The 19959-nt window shown below is 38.1% G+C and overlaps 1 protein-coding gene across 1 annotated transcript in view; it reads right to left on the bottom strand.

Moving 5' to 3' along the window:
- The window catches only part of Pdzd8 (PDZ domain containing 8), a 58184-nt gene that overhangs the window by 3395 nt on the left and 34830 nt on the right, over positions 1 to 19959 (bottom strand). Inside the window, exon 4 of the mRNA XM_048423846.3 lies at positions 2728 to 2890. Coding sequence (XP_048279803.1) covers positions 2728 to 2890 — 163 coding nt within the window. The remainder of the gene's footprint in view (positions 1 to 2727; positions 2891 to 19959) is intronic.

Below are 19959 nucleotides of genomic sequence, written 5' to 3'. Positions count from 1 at the left end.
ACATCATCCTGTCCTGACTCAAATCAACTTGCTACTGCCCTCTTAACCCGTTCCTGGAGACAGCTGACTTCCATGTCCTTTGAGCTGTCAATCCCAACTCAGAGCTCTGGACCCTTGGCCTGTGCAGTTCTATCTTCCACTCCTGACCACTGGCCTCAGCTGTAGTCAGAAACAGCCTTGAACTGCAACATCTCGTCTGACCTTCTCTGCTCTGATGCCTATGCTGCCAGGTTTTCCAGTGGAATTCTGAATTTCCGTGAGCTTCCTCACGGGGATCTTCCTGACTCAGTTAGCTTAATAACTTGACTACTTTCACCCAGAAATACTATGTCCCAGAAGTATGGCAGCTTATCACATGCACAAATGAAGCGTCACCTAATGTGCTCTCCAGTAAGTACACAAAAGTTTCACCCCAATCTCACTTCTTTATTTGTGCTTTGGGAAAACTTGCCCTCATCTCACCTTGGGTGCTTTGTGAAGGTGGTCACTATACCAGGGTTTGCTCATCTGGAATCTGAATTTTTCTTTCAGGATATTTCAAATATCTTCCAGGATATTTGAAACATGCTCATGAACTTAGAAAGCAGCAAAATTAATTCTATTATTGAACCTAAACATAGCATTTTGCCAATCTTATTCCTACTACTACCATTCTCCTATTATTAAAACTATCGTAAATTCAAATGAATTATAATTAATTTATTTAAGAAATATCAATTAACATAGGGCAAAGTTTATGACAAGTTTATGACTTTTAAAAGAATTAAGAGTTACTAAAATATACTGTAGGACTTGAATTTGTGTGCAATGGTTGGGAAAAGGAATGTATTTATTTACATGGGGAAGGGCACTAAAAAACAGTTTCTATGGCACTAGAGAGATGGCTTCAGCAGTTAGGAGTGCTTCTCTTTCAGAGGATGGGGTTTGATTCCTAATATCCACATTGTGGGTCATAACCCCTGTATCTTTCGTTCCAGGAAAGTGACTCCTTCTATTGGCTTTTGCAGATGCTACATGTATGTGGTGCATGGATATACATGCACATAAAACATGCATACACATTAAATTAAAAATACAGTTTTTTTGTTATGTTTGAAACTTTAGCAGCAAATGTGTATAATACCTGACTTTTCAATCAATAAAATTTGTTTGTACTTTTATGAATGTTGGATATCTTAAAAATGTAATTTTTGCTTTTTCTTTCTAAATATTTATATGGCTTGGACTTTTTATTTTGGATAATAGGTGTTTGCTGTTTGTGCAATTAAAAACAGAACTTAAAAGGCACATTTAAAAGTTAAAGAAATAATTAAATAAACCTGTAGGTAAGTCCCAAACAGAATATGTATTAATGCAAAAACATTTATATTGAACCATGGTTTTGGCTGAAGGAGACAAACTTTTCACATTTATATAGACAGCTATGTAATGGCTGTTCTATGTCCTAAGTGTCCATGAGCCAGAGCACTAAAACAACCTGGTAAGCTTGTTAGAAATGCAGATTCCTGCAGATGGTGGTGGTTCATGCCTTTACACCAGCATTTGGGGCAGAAGGTGTAGCTCTGAGTTCAAAGTCAGTCTGGTGTACAGAGCAAGCTCCAGGACAGCCAGGGCTACACAGAGAAACCCCATCTTGAAAAACAAATAAACAAAACAAAAAAATCAAAACACAAACCAAATAATAAAAAGGTAGAGAGAAATGCAGATTCTTAGACCCTACACCAAGTTTTCTGAATCAGAATGACTTCTAAATACTAGTGCTTGGTGACTGTGGTATGAAGGGCACTGTGCATGCCACGATCAGAGGGATTTCCACATGAAAATGCTTACTTCACTGACCTCCAGGTATGTAACTAAATTGTTTTCATTATCTCAATGTCAAGATGGATTTGAATCAAAGCAGAGTTTCTCTACTATAACCAAGGATAACTACTTTTTATTAGGACCCGCTCTACTTTATTGTCTTAGCCTGAAAGAACACAATATTCTTAAAAGAATAATTATATCCAGTTTTATGTGTTCAAAAAAAAAAACATGCGGGCCAGGTACTATGAAGTCTGAAAAGGCCTGGATTATTCTGTGCTGCTATGCACAGATGAGTTCTACTGTTAGGTACATACACTCAGGCAAATAACTTGCCTCGATTTTTATTTTTATTATTTACAACAATCCAGCAGGAAGGTATGCAGTATGCAGGTTACATATTTACCACAGTTTTGGGATGGATTCTGAATAACAGCATACTAACAGATCACTAGCATTTGAGCCTCAGAATAGTATTGGATGTACTCTTCCTCTTAAGCAAGGAATATTAGTCTCTCTCCTACTAATTTTCTAGTCCTACAACAAGATGTGAGTGCTGCTAATATCACCATATTTAGAGTCACATTAGTGACAGAGGTACAAGAAGGGATAACTTGTTCTTAATTTTACATTCAATAATAAGCACAGAGGAGAAGGTGAGAAGGGAGAGCAAATTAGAGAAGTTCTAGTAAAGTGGTTTCAAGATAAATTATGTTACAGACTTAGAGATTAGGACTAACCTGGCAAACATTTTACAAGGGTATTAAGGTATATTTTACAATTTTGTTTATAATGATGCTTTTCTGTTATAAAACTAGCAAATGCTTGTTCCAGATATAGGGAGAAGAAAGACAGAAAAGCCCTCGACCTCTTTTATAGTTTCTCTAAGTACACACTAAGTCATACTTCACAGTGTGTGATTACCTCCAATTGCAATGAGCCGATCTCCTCGCTGAAGATCTGCAATTGCAGCAGGTGAGTTTGGGGCCACGGTTTCAATTATGACATGCCCAGCATACCCATCAGTTGACTGAACAAGACGAAGTGTAAGTCCCACACTCTGTAAATTCCCTTTTATTAATTCAACCTTTGATAAAGGGTTAAAAAAAAGAAAGAAAACATTAAGACAACAGTAAGAGAATATAGCAGTTAGTCACAGTTTTTGAAACATGGTGATTGCACTTACAGATCAAAGAGAGTTGACACCATTACTGTAGCAGTATAAATTAGCACTCTTTCATATTATGATAACTTGAAAGTTGCCTATGCTCTGGTGTATGGCCTCATACCCATGTGCATGCAAGCAACACCAGCTGGACCAAGTAGATGGGAGGAGGTGGAACAGAAGATGATACTGAAGTTAGAGAGGAACATGTTGTGGAGGGAGAGAGCTATTTTTCTTTGGGTGTGTGGCCATCACTAGTAATTTGCCCCACACCCATACACTTATGATAAGCGGTAATTGGACTCAGTGAGTTATTAAAAATTGAAGCTGGGAGAGAGGATGTGTCGAGGAGGGTCTGAGAAAATTGGAGAAAGGAGTGGGGAGAGAACATGATCAAAATACCTGGTATACATGTATGAAATTCTCAAAGAATAAAAGTATATCAAAAAAAGAAGATATGAAGGTGGGAGAGGAAAGGAAGTATGGGAGACACTGGTCCTGGGGGAAGTGGGAGAGAGAATTTTGATTGAATATGATCAAAACATATGCATCAAGTATCAAAATATATACTTTCATGAAATTGCCAAACAATAAATAACACAATGTAATCAATGTCTTTTTAAAGTAACCACGCTTATAGTAAAACATTGGGAATAAACAACAACAACAGCAACAACATCAAAACGCTCCTAATCATACTCTCTAGAATTACTGTTAGAATTTGCATTTGCCTATACCTTAATACAAAATTGGGAATTGTGTCAAAACTGAGACATGGTGAATACAACCATAGACTGTGAATATAATTCTTTTTTTTATTTTTTTTTGTGAATATAATTCTGAATATTTATTTTCTAAAATTCAGTGGGAATCATCTATGTCATTAGATGGGCTTTGGAACTCTACTTTTTAGGGTATAGAATTGGACTTCTATTTTCAAGCAACAATGCATCAAAAATATTAAGGGTCTGGAGAATAGGCTCAGCACTTAAGAGCCCTGGGTGTTATCCCAGAAACCAGGGTTTCACTCCTAGCACCCTATGGTGGCTCACAACAGTATGTAACTCCAGTTCCAAGAGACATGATGCCTAATGTAGGAGAGTCTTCTGTATTTCCATTGCTTTCATTGGCTAATTAATAAAGAAACTGCCTGGCCTGATAGGTCAGAACATAGGTGGGTGGAGTAGACAGAACAGAATGCTGGGAGAAGGAAGCAGAGTCAGTCAGAGGCTATAGTTCTCCTCTCCAAGATGGACACAGGTTAAGATCCTTCCCGGTAAGCCAATACCTCGTGGTGCTACACAGATTTTTAGAAATGGGTTAATCAAGATGTGAGAGTTAGCCAATAAGAGGCTGAAACTAATGGGCCAAGCAGTGTTTAAAATGAATACAGTTTCCATGTAATTATTTTGGGGGTAAGCTAGCCAGGATCCAGGCGGTAACACAGCCTGCTCATTCTTTTTACAGATGCCCCCTTCTGTCTTTCACAGACAATGCACAGATGTGTTACACAGACCTAGGTGTACGCAAAACACCCATACACATAATAACATAAAATCTTTAAGGAAATTTAAAGCTGGGTGTGATGGCATACACCTTATCACAGCTCTTGGAAGGCAGAGGCAAGCAGATCTCTGTGAGTTTGAGGCCAGCCTGGTCTACATAATGAGTTCCAAGACAGCCAGGGCTATACAGATAAACCATAGAAAGGAGATATTAAGAAAAACATTTAATATGTACTGACAGTGTACAGTATACAGACTTTCCTCCTTATCATTACTCCTTAAACAACACACCGCTCAATTTTCTATAAGGATGTAAAAGGAAGAGAGTACAGATATGCTTCACTAGACTTATCTGATGAATAAGATGCAGTATTCTTTAGACAACATCTCTCAGTCATGCTTTTTAAGGATTTGTTTCTAAAATTCCTGCTAATATCCAAGGATATCTATCCCTGTTTTTAGGGCTTTAATATATAAATTCTGCTTAGTTAGAAATTCACTTTTCCTAATTGGTGACTGGTAGTTGGAAAGATAGACCTTATTAGAAACTGTTCTTTAGTTTTTGTGTTGATAGGTTTTGTAGCTATTAGAGATTTGTTTATTTTTTGAGACAGGGTCTCTTACAACACAAGCTGGGTTCAAAGCATGTATAGGTAGCAAGCCATGAACTGGCTACCAATGTACAAACTTAGCTACTGGTAGTTCTTCATGAACATGCTTACCTAACCAAATGTTAATGTTACACTGATCCCAAACACAGATAAGGAAAAATCAAGAAAACAAAGCTATACAGCAGTATCTAATATTCAAATATGGATGAAAAATTAAATCCATTTCAGTAATATAACAAAGGATAATAATTGTAAATGGGCTTCACTGTAGTAATTAGAGGTTAATAACCACTCAGGAATCAATTAGTTTACTACAGCCATAAATATTTTCACAAATACAAAAGAAAATCCATTTAGTCCAACACCCATTCATAAGAACTCTCAGACAGCTAGAAATACAAGAACTTCCTAAACTTGATTATGAGAAACTACAAAAATCCATAATACAAACCTCAAAGATGAGAGAATTAATGTTTCCTGCCTGATCAACAAAACATTTCTACTATTGCATCAACATTATACTAGATGGCTTCACATAACAAAGGAAAAGGGGGAATATGTGGCTTGGAAAGGGAGGGAAACCTGTCATACGTGTTAACACCAGCACTCCGCCAACGCCAAAAATCCCAATCAAGCCAAATCACAAGAAGCTGAATTAAAGAATATCCAGGTTTTAATGGGATTCCTGAGCTCTTGGGGATAACCGGGAAGCTGCCTGGTTTTGGCAGGCCGCCTTGGCCCTCCTCAGGGGAGGGGTCAAGGTTTGGCGGGCACAGGGGTGGAGCCTCCAAAGATGGAGGCCAGAGACCAGGACTTACAATACGCAGGTAGCAAGATCTTATACATGGACAATCCTTCCAATATGTCAATTTTGTCTTAAGATACCTAACTCACAGAGCTATTTCAGATAAACCCTAGGTTTTTAATTTACTCAATTTATACAGATTAAAACAGATAAAATTAGAAAAAGTAAAAAGTCTACAAAAACACATTCTAAGTTTTTACGTTATTGCTATGAAAATAATTAGAATAAAATTCCCAATTTCTAAGGACTGATTGTTATTTATATGTGTGTGTATGCCTTAAAGACATCTAAATGTGGTTAACATATGTGTTTAGTTACACATTTTATATATATATATATGTATGTATGCATGTATATGAGAGTTCAATCATACTGTTCACTTTTGTAAAGATGATGACCAGAGTTCAATCCCCAGAACACGCCCCCCCCCCAAAAAAACCCCTGGGGCATGGTAGTGTGGTTGGTAATTCCAGTCCCGGGGAGGTAGAGACAAGAGGATTACTGGGTTTTGCTGGCTGTCTAGCCTAACCTAATTGGTGAATTCCAGGACAGAAAAGAGATAAACAACAAATAAGGCAGCAAGGCAGTCAGCACTGCTAGAACATCTCATTCAAAATCCCTTTGGATTGTGGAAATTTGCCTTTGCTTTTCTTAGAAAACTATGAAAACCTAGTTTCCTCACTGTCCCAACCAAGCATCAGGACAGATGTGGGGTGGGAGGGGGCAGTAATAAATGAGGCTACTACACCTCTGCCTTTTGACTAGTATGCTACATTCATGAAATTTGTCTGGAAAATTTCAGGTCAAACCCTTCAAGATCAATTTCTTTTTTTAAATTTTATTTCATGGACATTGGTGGTATGAGGGTTTCAGATCCCCTGAAACTGGAGTTACAGACAGTTGTGAGCCACCATGTGGTTGCTGAGAATTGAACTCAGGACCTCCAGAAGAGCAGCCAGTGTTAACTGATGAGCCATCTCTCCAGCCCCTTCAAGATCAATTCTATGATGACTATAAACTTCAGGACCTGAGGTAATAAAGACTACAAGAACCCTGTCTTTGTCAGAGAGTCGGCAGTATTAAAGCCAATAACTAAAGAGTGGCTCATTATTTAGAGACTGACTACGCTGTACTCCAAGGATGAAGGACAATGTGACACCAGACACACACAGGTAAAGTGGGGTGGGGTTCAGGGGAGGGAATGGCTGCCTCTGGGTGAAGTCTGGGGAAGGCCTCACATGAGGTTATGGCATTTGGAATGGATGAGGCTATCATTTAGAGTCACAATTTTGGCACTACTGGGGGGACGAGATGGTGACAAGGCACAATGGGTGACATGGGAGTCCCCTCTGTGTGTTGCTTGTATTGGTTAATGAATAAAGAAACTGCTTTGGGCCTGTTGATAGGACAGAACTTAGGTACGCAGGGAAGACAGAACTGAATGCTGGGAAAAAGAAGGGCAGAGTTGGAAATACACAATGGATCCACTAGAGATAGATGCTGGGAATTTTACCCGGTAAGCCACTGCCATGTGGCAATACACAGATTAATAGAAATGGGTTAAGTTAATATAAGAGTTAGCCAATAAGAAGGTAGAGCTAATGGGCCAAGCCGTGATTTAATGAATACAGTTTCTGTGTGGTTATTTCAAGGCTAAGCTAGCTGGGCGGCCAGGATGAACAAGCAGCCCCTCCATGTAACAAATGGGAAATTAAAATTGTCTAGACCCATCGAAGAATTCTACAGCTCCGCTGATCTAATAAGAGATCCTATAGTACATTATCATTCAATAAATATATGGAATATAAAAAGTCTAACTATTTACTATAAGTATGTTTTTGAAATTTAGAGGCTTTTTGTTTTTTTTGAAAAAAAGGGAACGAAATTAATAGTATTAAATGTTCATTATATGCCATTGTATTATTTTCCATCCTCCCTGCCATCCTCCAATCCTGCACATGGTTGTAGTGGGCAGAGCCATGCAAGTCATACAGCACAGTTCTACTCACTTGCCTTGATAGATGGTTGTCCAAGCTGGATCAGCACTCCCACCTATATTTGCTTAGAAGTAGATCAGACCAACACCAGAATGATCCTTGGAGATTCATTATTTTGGATTTTTTAAAAAAAAGATAGAATCTAAGTGTTGTTTTTCATTAATTCCTCAGAATTTTAACTCACTAATAATTAAGTAATAGTACTAATACATCTAACTCAGTTACTTCTAACTAAATCAGTTTAGTTTAGTAAGATAAACTAAAATTCTTGTTTATCTTACACCTGTATACTGGTGTAGGAAATGAACATGTGTAGTGGCATTTCAATTGTATTTTAATAAATAAAGACTGATTGAAGATGGGAAAACAGTCCCACTGGTCAATCTTATAGACCAGGTTATGGTAATACACACTTTTAATCCCAGTAGCCACAATAACACACACCTTTAATCCCAGTAGCCACAATGAAAAACACTTTTAATCCCAGTGGTGCATGCCTTTAATCTCAGCCCTAGAAAGGAATATAAGATGGGGGCAGACAGCTCTCACACACAGTCTCATTCTGAGATTACTGGAGGCAGGATCACCGTTTCAGACTGAGGTTGAGGTTAAGAGCCAGTGGATGGCTGTTTTTACTGTTCGAATCTTCAGGTTGAATCCTAATTTCTGACTGAGCTTTTATTAACCGTGCTTCAAACACGGACAAGAATATGTTTCTCTTTCTGACTTGTACTAATGGAGACAGCAGATTCACAAATTATGGTTGTGACTTTTAAGGAAAGTGGATGATAAAACAAAACAAAATCTACCCATCTAGATCTTTCAGCAGGCCTGTTGCTTCCTATTTGGATAGACAGAAGTAGTTCCCAACCTGGTTGCAATCTGTGCTCTGTAATCTGAGCAAACTGAATTGACAACTGGTATTCCATGAAACAGTTACATTTCTAACACATTTGTCTTCCAACTATATAAATGTTTACCTTGCAAATCGTTAAATTTATGCAATACAGAAGTTTGTTCTAGCTTTAGAAATCTTAAAAACATTCTTATTACATTTATTCACTGCATGTGTGTGGAGGAGGTGCACATGTGGAAGGAGGGGGTTCTCTGCACCATGTAGGTTCTGGGATCAAACTTAGGTTGTCAGGTTTTAGTTACAGAGCCATCTTGTCAGCGCTAATTTTAGAAATCTCGACCTGTCAATTATAATTCAGATCTTGAGAATAAATATTTAATATAATAATTGTCTAAGCCCCTGATACTCCAGAATTAAATTGCCCATAGTTTTAAAGATCTATCATTACAGTTTAACCTATTCATAAATTTTTGTGAGGTGAAATTGCAGAAGTAGATTTTTATGTCCTTGTCTCAATGATGGCAATAATCTGCCCCCATCTCCGTCTACACACCCTCACATGCCGTGGTGCTTAATGTATAGGATAAGAATGAATTCTAAATTATATTTTCTCACATGAACTATAGAGGTAAACATTTTCCTTACCAGAATGGTATTTACCTTTTTAGTGGTTAATGTTCAATGAACAGCTAAAAACCCACAAAAATTAGCTTATACCCTAAGCCCTAAAAGTTATGGCAAATTGAAAAAAAATTCTGAAGGACAACTAAAATGTTACTTGGGATAGTTTTGTATTCAGCTGGGTTGAATTCTGGCTATAAGTATTAGTTTCACGAAATTTGGAAAGTGATCTGTTGTTTTGTTGTTGCGCCCTCCCTCCTTGACTCTTTCCATTTTGAGACAGGCTCTCACTATATAGCCCTGGCTGTCCTAGAATCCACTGTGTAGACCAAGATAGCCTCAGACTCATAGGGATCTATCTGCTTCTGCCTCCAGTGCTGGGACTAAAATGTATGCATTGTCACGTCTGGCTTATGGGATTTATTTATAAAGAACTATTATCAGTTCATAACAAAAAATTCCTGATGCAGAATATTTGTGAAGAAAAGAGGTTTACTAAGCTGCTCTGGAGGTTCACTGGTATGGCACCAGTCAGCTCTTGTGAGTACTGCATAATAAGTGGTCTCACTCACTACAATGGGAACAGTGTAAAAGAATGAGCACACAGTAGAACAGAAAGCTGGTGTGGGAGGTCCTTCTGTATATGTGTTGCTTTTATTGGTTAATGAATAAAGTTGTTTTGGCCAATAGCTTAGCAGAGTAAAACCAGACAGGAAATCCAAACAAAGAGAATAGGCAGAGACAAAGAGACACCATGTAGTCACTAGGGGAGAAAGATGCCAGAACATTACCTGTAAGCTACAGACTCATTGTGATACACAGATTAATAGAAATGGGTTAATTTAAGATGTAAGAGCTAGCTAGGAATATGCCTAAGCCACTGGCCAAACACTGTTGTAATTAAAATAGTTTCTGTGTGATTATTTGGGTCTGGGCAGTCAAGAAACGAAAGCACAGTTTCCATTTACAGGAAGCCAGAGTAATTCAGCTGGGCTCCTTTGTAACTTGTTCTTTAGAGAGCATCAAGTATCCTAGAGAGCTACTTTAATTTTATTGAGAAAACTCTGTGACCCAAGGATGTGTCCTAAGGGTTCACTTCCTTAAAGGTGCTAGCATCTTCTATATTGCCAAACTGGGGTCAAGCTTCTAATTCATTAACCTTTAGGAGAAACAAATCATCATATCCAAGTCACAGTGAAGGGGCCACTATGTTAGTACACTGGGCTATTGTTGTGATTCAATGAAACTGGGCATAAATGTCAAACACAAGCCAGATACCTACATAATCTTTCCTCAGAAAGACTTTCTTTTTTTATGGGGGTGGGGGGGTCAAGCTTCTCCAAACAGAATGGCAGTTTGGCCATCAGGTAACTTAGCTTCTAAAGTAATTGAATGGTCAATTAGGACAGTGTCCTTCAGTCACACAGATACAACAAAGACATAGAAATGCACTGAACAGAAACGTCCTTATATAAATACAAATGACCTAAGAGATCTAAGGAATAAAAATGGTCTTCTGCTTAGGTTCAAAAGGCTGCTAAAATAATTCCATCTAAATAATCAATACACTTAAGGTTTTCTCTTTTTAAATTTGATTAAAGCCTTTATTAATGCTTTGACTTGAAACAAATTTAAATTTTATGCAACCATTCTAGTGAAATAAAATGCTAAGAAAAGTAGGTGAAGGCTGAGGTTGTTATGGAAACAACAGCATGGAATACTCATGTCCTTTGAAATTTCTATCCGAGAGACAGCTCTAAATCTGAGTCACCAAATGAACCTTCACCTTTACATATTAACAGTATACTGCTGGAAAGTGATTTATATACTACAAAGTCTGTGGGGAGACTTAGGGAAAGATATTTTTGATATGGTTTTCTAAAAAGATAACTTTTTATCTTGAAATAATTTCAGGAATAACAGAAAAGTTACATTTTTTTCCTATTTATCCTGAGCCATATTTCCTTATCACTGTTTCATCACATTTGCCTTTCTCCTGCACATTTTTTTTCCCTGAATCATTTGACAGTAACACGCAGGCTACTTAAATAGTCCCCGACAAGGACATTCTCTCAAATAAGCCACCTTCCTTCTTTTAGTAAACCTGCTTATGTTAGAGTCACCATTTGGCTCTAGATTTTACTTTATGAATAGTTTACTGTGCGTATGTATGTGTACTATATACATGTCGGTTGCCCTTGGAGAGCAAAAGAGGGCTCCAGTTCATAACTGGAAATCTGGAAGCAGAGTTGTGGATAGTTCTAAGCCACTATATAGTCCCAGCTGCTGAGAACTGAACCCAGATTCTCTCTAAGAACAGCTAACACTTTTAATCACTGAGTCATCGCTTCATCATCTTGGCTTTCTTATCTTAAAAAACAAAGAAAAAGGATCACTTTCTCTCAAGGCCCAAGATTTTACAGGAAGATTTGAAGGTATGGGGCAAAGGACTTGGGCAGAAGTGACTCCTCTTCTCTAGAAGTGATGAAGTAAAGTGTTTACCATCATAGAACTAAAATGGAAGAATGTGGATTTGAACCCAGACATACTGGATACCATTTGTGAAGATGATATAGCAGTGTGAAATGTCCTCTGAAGAAGCTGAATCTACAGTATATATCCTATAGATTGCTTGCTTAACCTGGACTAACTAGAACATAATTATTGGGAGATGGAATGTTACAAGTTCATAATCAAAATCTATGGATGTTCGCCAACTGTCTTAATTTCTTTATCTGGCCTAACATTCTCCTAGTTTATCAATTTTAAGCTTCTCAGGATGTCTTAGTTAAGATTAGTAGCACCCCATCAATCCAAATGTCAAGTATACTATAACATCTGAAATCTACACAAGAAATTTTCCCAACTCATTGTGATTCACTTGCCTGATATTTCTTACCAATGTAAATAGTATGTACACTAATTTATGATTTTCCTTTTCTGTTCTGTGACTGTAAAAGTTTTCTGTAACTGCTTCCATGATGGAATATATCATTCAGAGTTAACCAGAATCCATGTTTCCAGGTCATTCATAGTTGATCCAGAGCAACCTAGTCTCTTACTTCTGTTGAAGTCAAATTATTACATCAATAGTAAAACAGAATGCCAGCTGTGGGTCACTCTGTATGGGGTTTGCAGAATGATTCTGATGTTTGCTAACTGGGCATTATTTTCTCTCTGACTTAGTACATATGGGTAGTAAGGTGGATACCACTTAATTGCATGAACCCTGGCAGTACCTTTAATACTTTCCTGAACCACTCATGAAACAACTTTGTATCCAGCATCTGTGCATGACTCAGAAAAAAGAGTCATCTGGTAAAAAAAAAAGATTCTGTGGGAAGGTGCTACTGTGTTTTGAAAAGTATGTTAGTTCTGGAGTTCTTCTTGGCTCACTGTGAAGTAAAACATCTTAAGAAATAGAACCTAAAAGCAATGCTTATGTTTTGTGACTATTACCTCTTTAGTTTTCTCAACAGTAATTTTTTGCATGTGTTATTGTGTACATGTGTGCATATGTGCAGACCAAATGTCATGTGTTTGTGTACATGTCTGTGTATGCGTAGGCCAGAAATAAGTGCCAGGTGTCTTCTGCTGTTCTTCATCTTCACCTTACTTCCCAAGATACCTGTGGAGTAGGAAGGCCTTCTGTCTATGTGTTCCTGTCATTGGTCAAATAAAGAAACTGCCTTGGCCTTGTGATAGGACAGCAGCTTAGATAGCCGGACTAGAAAAAACAGAATGCTGGGAGAAAGAAGCAGAGTCAGGCAGACGCCATGGTTCTCCTCTCTGAAACGGACGTAGGTTAGACTCAGCCTGGTAAGCCACAGTCACGTGGTAATATACAGATTATTAGAAATGGGTTGAATCAATATGTGAGAGTTAGCCAATAAGAGGCCAGAACTAATGGGCCAGGCAGTGTTTAAATGAATACAATTTGTGTGTTGTTATTTCAGGTAAAGCTAGCCGGGAACCGCTCCTTTTACTACAGAATCTCAGTCACCTGTCCAAAGACAGGATGGCAAACAAGCTCTAGGAATCTGCCTGTCAACACGCCACCCCAAGTCCTTGTTGCTGAGGTTACAGATTCCTACCACCATTCTTGGCTTTTACACAGTGCTGTAGAGCAAACTCCGTTTTTTTCATGCTTACATGGCAAACACTTTACCCACTAAGCCACTTCCCAAGCCCCTTCAACAGCCCTTAAAAATAAAAGTAGAGACCATGCAGTGGTGGCGCACACCTTTAATCTCAGCACTCAGAAGGCAGAGGCAGGCAGATCTCTATTTGTTTGAGGCAGCCTGGTCTATAGAGTGAGTTCCAGGACAGGCTCCAAAGTTACACTGAGAAACCCTGTCTCAAAACAAACAAACAAACAAACAAATGATTATTTATTTATTTATCACTTTTATTATTTAAAATAATAATAAATGTTTATTATTATTATTAGAGGTGGGGATGTAAATCACTGCTGAAATACTTGCTTAGCATGTTTAAGGCCCTGGGTTTTGATCCCTAACACTGCTAAAATACAAAATGAATTTTAGTTTTAAACCACTATATTATGAAACTACCATTTCCCCTATCCTATACGAAAGAAGAGACTTAAAAAGAGGGCATGAAGTCCAAACAAAATGTTCAATTTGAAAGTTCACTGGAAGCTGAAGCAATAGCACTGAAAATATAAAAACAAAATAATCATCAAATCAAAAGAAAACTCCATCTCTGGACTGCCCTTTGTTTGGTCACTATCACTTCAAAGTTAGGTTGTCCAGAATATTCGCTGTTTTCTCTTTTGTTTACCTCTTCATCTTTCTGGCTAAATCTCTAAAACTCTTCCATTCTCAGAGACATCCAAAGCCATTTTGATTCCATTCTTTTATTTCCACAATTACTAACCTAGTTTAGCTGTCCATTCTCCTCTACTATTGCAAGTCTTCCCCTTGCCTGATCACATCCTTGACTCTATTTAGCTCCAATATATTGCTGATGACCTTCTTCATGCCAGGAACTATGCCAGACACAGATAAAGAAGCACCTGCCTCTCATGAGATTGAGAGAAGCATTATCAGTCTTATTTACAAAATAATAAAGTACTTGTAGATGAGCCGAGACAGATTTAGACCCCGACATGACTATGCTGCCAAAAGACTCAAATCCCACTCTTAGTCTCCCCTAAAGAGAGAATCTGATGAATGCTTTTGTTCAAAAAACCTCCATAGTCTCTACTGTTTCTCAGGTGCTCTTTAAAGCTTTTATTCTGGAAAGTTTTTCATTTGTCACCTCTTTAACACATTATTTACTAGTTTTCCCTAAAGAATGCGACTTTCCCTCAGAAGCGCACAGTTCTTTTGCACTGAAACTCTGACAAATTCTGAGCTGCTAATAGCAATATATGATGCACACAGGAATGCTGATCTATTTCTCTTGACAAGAAGGATCATAAAATGAATTATACCTAATATTGTTATTTCCTCCTCATTTTTAGAGTCTTAGATTAGCTTGATTTGAAGTAAACAATATTTTAACATAAATTCTTACTCCTTGACAGAATTTCACAATCATATCAGAGTGCAGAAAGCTGAGACAGAGAATTTTGTCCCTTATTTTTATCTAAGATGAACTTTTTAAGAGTGAAAATATTATGTAGGGTTTACTATTTATTAGAGCTGAAAGACATTTAACTTATGTAAGAAGCCAATTATAAAATGTTACATATGGTTAAAATTTCAGCAGCTCCCCACTGTATTCTCAAATGTTATCAAACTGAACTAAACTGAACTAAACCAAAGTTTTCATAAAAGACTGACATTTTCAAAAAAGCTTTATTTGCTTTAATCTTTCTCTTCCTTTTGATAAGATTAAGACTGCAAATGGCAAATGGTTAAATAGGCACACCAAAATTTGACCTGCCAGGCATGTGGTCTTAAGTAAACACACCAAAATGCCAAGTCCTAGGCATCTGGCCTAATGTATTCAGAAGTCTGTCTGTCTCAGCTCAAATGTTCTCACTTAAAATTACAGTTTTTCAGAGTCCTTTTAAATCCTCTGTAGGCACTGTCAATAGTGTGCAGACAGATCTGGAAATGTAGATTTTTATTCCTTATTATCCAACAAGGCTTCTGAAAGTCTCCAAAACTAAAAAGGAAGTGAAGACAGTTCAACGTTAAATCGTGCTAAGTCATTTATTTCAGCAATGCTGAATACACTCATGAGGCGTTCTTTTGATGCTTTTAGTACTGCCAGAAAGAAAACACTACATCACTAGGTACTACATTTGTAAGATTCGCACATGTTAAAAACAGCTTTTCACAAAAGCAATATTGAGCAGTAAATCTCATTTGGTAGGATTCCTCATCCTAAAGATTTTTATTTGCTTAACAGAGATGGGAAATATTCTGGGAAGAAGAAAGATCAAAGTATGACTGAAAGTCATCCTGAAACCCTAAAGGTCTAGAAGAAAAACTGTTAAGCGTACTTGGAGGTTCCTGTCCAGAGAGCTACATTTAGTCTTCCCAGAATAGTTACTGACTATGCAGAACAAAACCAATCAAGGCACTTACTGAAAATTATCATACAAATATAACTATAATACTCCAGCTGTGACAAGTATTTAACAAACAGGTTTGTGCTAGTAAGGAAAAGTCTCCCAGAAGTGATAATGAAGGTAGGATACGATGACACTGGTACAGAGGGAAAGTTCTGAAATACTGGAAAGCGAGGGCAATATATAAAGGGGAATGACTAGTTGGTGACAGAAGAACTGAGCTCCAAACAGGATAACAGAATAAAACTCAGATACCAGCAAAAGAGGTCACTATCAACCTTAGACTGAAGGATAGCGGTAACATGTACTATTGGGAATTGAGCATCAAGTAGAAACTGGAATGGTGGTACTGTGAGAAGCATGGGCCAAAGAAGATAAACCAGCTGCCAGACAGGGTCAAGGTTAGAGAAAAAACACTCTCGTCTCTCTGGTCCACTCTCGTGCCCCAGGAGTATTTCACATCCATCATCTACAGTTAAAAGCTACTGACACTGCAAACTTGAACAGCTGTCTGAGGTCAGTCCTTCCAGGAATGAACCAGGACCAAAGTCCAGGAAGTTATTTGAACAAGGGCAAGCAAGCGAAGGCCTGGCTGGCACGAGCAGAATTCTGAAGACTATAAATGTGTATGGAACACACGCTGGATTAGCATATGTTACACTTTTCAAGAAAGAATTTTAAGACAATTTAAGAAGGGTGCACAATTATTAGAAATGTACTGCACAGGATAAGGCCAGTAAGAAGGACTGAAAGCTAACATGACTGAAGATGAGAATGGAAGGAAGAAGAGAGAGCAAGGAAAAAAACAGGGACCAGGATAGACAGGTCCCCTTCTTGGCAATATCAAGGAGTCAGGCCTTATCTTTAAGGAATCATACAGGGGATTTGATCAGGCAATGGGACACAATAATTTCTGTCAATTAGATCTTAAAGATCATTAATCAGCCTTCTCTTTCCTTCCAGAACTTTCACTAACTGAATTGCAAAACAAACAGTATAAGAAACATGTTAATATTTGTATATCAGCATGTATGTAGCTTGCAGTGATACCAAAGACTTCTTAAGCTCTCTAGTAGCATTAATTATCAGTACCATGAGATTTCTCTTCATAGTTTCACAGATGGAGTTCCCTACCCAGTAGTACCTGGATTTACTACTCACCTCACTATCCTTTCAGTTGATAACACTAGTTTCTCCCCATATATTTATCTTTACATAGTTATTTCATGGGGTTAGTTGCAGGAATAGTAACATGCAAAAGAAGTCAGTTGGCAGAGGATAGGAAACATTTCTCCATATGGGATACATGCAAGAAACAGAGTACCATGAAAACAGCCTAAGATTTTTACAAATGCTAGAGAAGATGGGGGTTTGTGAACATCTACAAAGGGCACTCACTTCCTGAATGCCTTCCCCACACCCTCTATTTCTATTTACTTTTTTAAAAAAAGTCATCAAACAGTCAAACAGGTTTGTTTTCTTGTGGGCTAGCTACCTAAAAACCATTCATAATTCTATTTTTCAGTTGGTCAAAGTGCTTACCATGACATACAGAGGATCTGAATCTGACCCCCAATAGCCACATTAAAAGAAAGCAAGCAAACAAACACTGTGGGAGAATGCTCTTCGATTTGTCACTTTTATTGGTTTAATAAAATGCTGATTGGCCAGTAGCCAGGCAGGAAGTATAGGCAGGGTGACCAGACTAGGAGAATTCTGGGAAGAGGAAAGGCAGAGATGCAGTTGTCACCCAGAAGTAGAGGAAGCAAGATGAGAATGCCTTACTGAGAAAAGGCAGTAAGCCACATGGCTAAACATAGATAAGAATTATGAAAGAACTATGGGTTAATTTAAGTTGTAAGAGCTAGTTAGTAATAAGCCTGAGAAATAGGCCAAACAGTTTATAATTACTATAAGCCTCTGTGTTTATTTGGGACTGAATGGCTGTGGGACCAGGCAGGACAAAAATTTCCATCTACAAACAAGAAGACGTGGATGTGTTGGCACACACTTGTAATCCAAGTGCTGGGGAGGCAGCGACAGGTAGATTCCTTGGAGCTCACTACTCAATGACCAACCAGTTTAGCCTACTTAATGAGTTCCAGGCCAGTGAAAGATCCCACTTGAAAAAATGAAGGTGGACATCCCTAGCTGGCCTCTACACGAATATACACCAACACTTACATGTTGCATGCACACATTCATATTCTCTCTCTCTCTCTCTCTCTCTCTCTCTCTCTCTCTCTCTCTCACACACACACACACACACACACACACACACACACACACGCTCAGGTTTCCCATACTATATGACTCAGTTCTGCCAATGAGCTGTTAGATGAAAATCCCTGGAAACAGTGTCTAGAAAAGCATTCAAGGAGGAGATGCAGGTAAAGTACTTGTTGCAAAAGCAGGAGGACTTGAGTTTGCCCCAGAACCTGCATAAAGCAGGTGTAGCACCAAATTCCTGTAATCCCATGAGATCAGAGACAGGGACAGAAGAACCCCCAGAAGCTCACAGGCGGTTACTCTAGCACATGCAGCAATGGTGAGAGAGGGGGATGGGTAGTATGACATCCCAAACTGTCCTGTACCCTGTGGCACATATATGCCTGGACTACCACTTATGTTCACTCGAGTGTGCACTCTCTTTCTTCTCTCCTTCCGACACACCCCAAAACAAAATAAAGAAACCCAACTATAATGCCACGTTGGCTGATGCCTATCAAGTCTGCCTTGAACTTCATCGTTTTTCTTGCAAAATGAATACTTAGGAGTACATCAGACGTCATACAATCACGAAAACAAGACTTCATACTAAGGATGAAGAGACAGCCAGAATCCTTGGTTACAGTAAAGCTCTAAAACCTCAAAAGCTCATTAAACCCTTGAAGAGACAAGTGGAGCAGACTTGTAATCCCAGCTTCCCAGAAGGCTGAAGCAGGAGGACAGGTTTAAGTCCAGCCGTGAACAGATGCTACCACAGAATAAAAACTTAGAGGGCAGAAGACAAGCTCAGCATCTGTGACGCCCGGGTTGAATCCCCAGTGTTAGCGCAAGGGAGGTGAGTGACTTCCTTTCATTCTTCACATTCACTGCAACTAATGATCAAATTTACTGAATAAATTTCAACATTAAAAATGTACTTAAACTTGAAAATTATATTTATACATAGGTAGACCATTAAATGACCTAGCATATCTGTTTTTAATAATGTGAGATTTAATATTCAAATTTCCAATAAATCACAAAGTATCAAAGTCTATTCCTAATGCTTTATATTGCCTTTGAAAATAGCAATTTGTCTTATTAAAATTATTAAATACACAGAACTTCAGTTTATTGGTTGCAGATACTACTGTTGACATTTTCAGTACCTGGTATAATTAGTAACCTAAATTTTTTTCTTGAAAACTACCTGTGACATATACTAAGGCCTAAAATAATGATTCAAAATTAAAAGTCTTACTAACCTTTGCTGCAAAATATAATAGCTGTCTAATCTCGTATCTTTGAAAATAAAATAAAGGAAATTGAAAATGCCAGCAGCAATGGCAAGTTATGAGCAACTCAAAGCCAAAATTTAACCAGACAAAATAATAATGCTTTCTCATACAGTTATGTATTTCAGCACAAATTCTAAAACTGGTTATTTCATTCCTTGGAGAAGCTACTTTAAATTGATTAAAAATGAAAACTTAAAGTTGGGGCAGGAATAATGACCAGAGAGAGAGAGAGAGAGAGAGAGAGATCTGTATCTGCCTGCCTTGAGCTGGAGAGATGAACAAGCCTGAGGATTTGAATTTAGGTTCCCAGCAACTACATAAACACTGTGCCGACTGGGAGTGGTGGGTGCACCCTTTAATCCCAGTACTTGGAAGGCAGAGGCAAGCAGATCCTATGAGTTCAAGTCAGCCTCGTCTATATAATGAGTTCCAAGCCAGCCATGGGGACATAGTGAGACTGTCTAAAAAGACAAAAGTAACTTAAACAAATGTTGGTCATGGTAATGATAATTTTTAACCCTAGTGCTGGGGTTAGGAGTTGGG

This window comes from Myodes glareolus, chromosome 7 (assembly GCF_982192425.1).
Source record: "Myodes glareolus chromosome 7, mMyoGla1.1, whole genome shotgun sequence".
Classification (NCBI taxonomy): domain Eukaryota; kingdom Metazoa; phylum Chordata; class Mammalia; order Rodentia; family Cricetidae; genus Myodes; species Myodes glareolus.
Note: the sequence above shows the minus strand (reverse complement) of the source record. Positions and strands in the feature narration are given on the sequence as shown.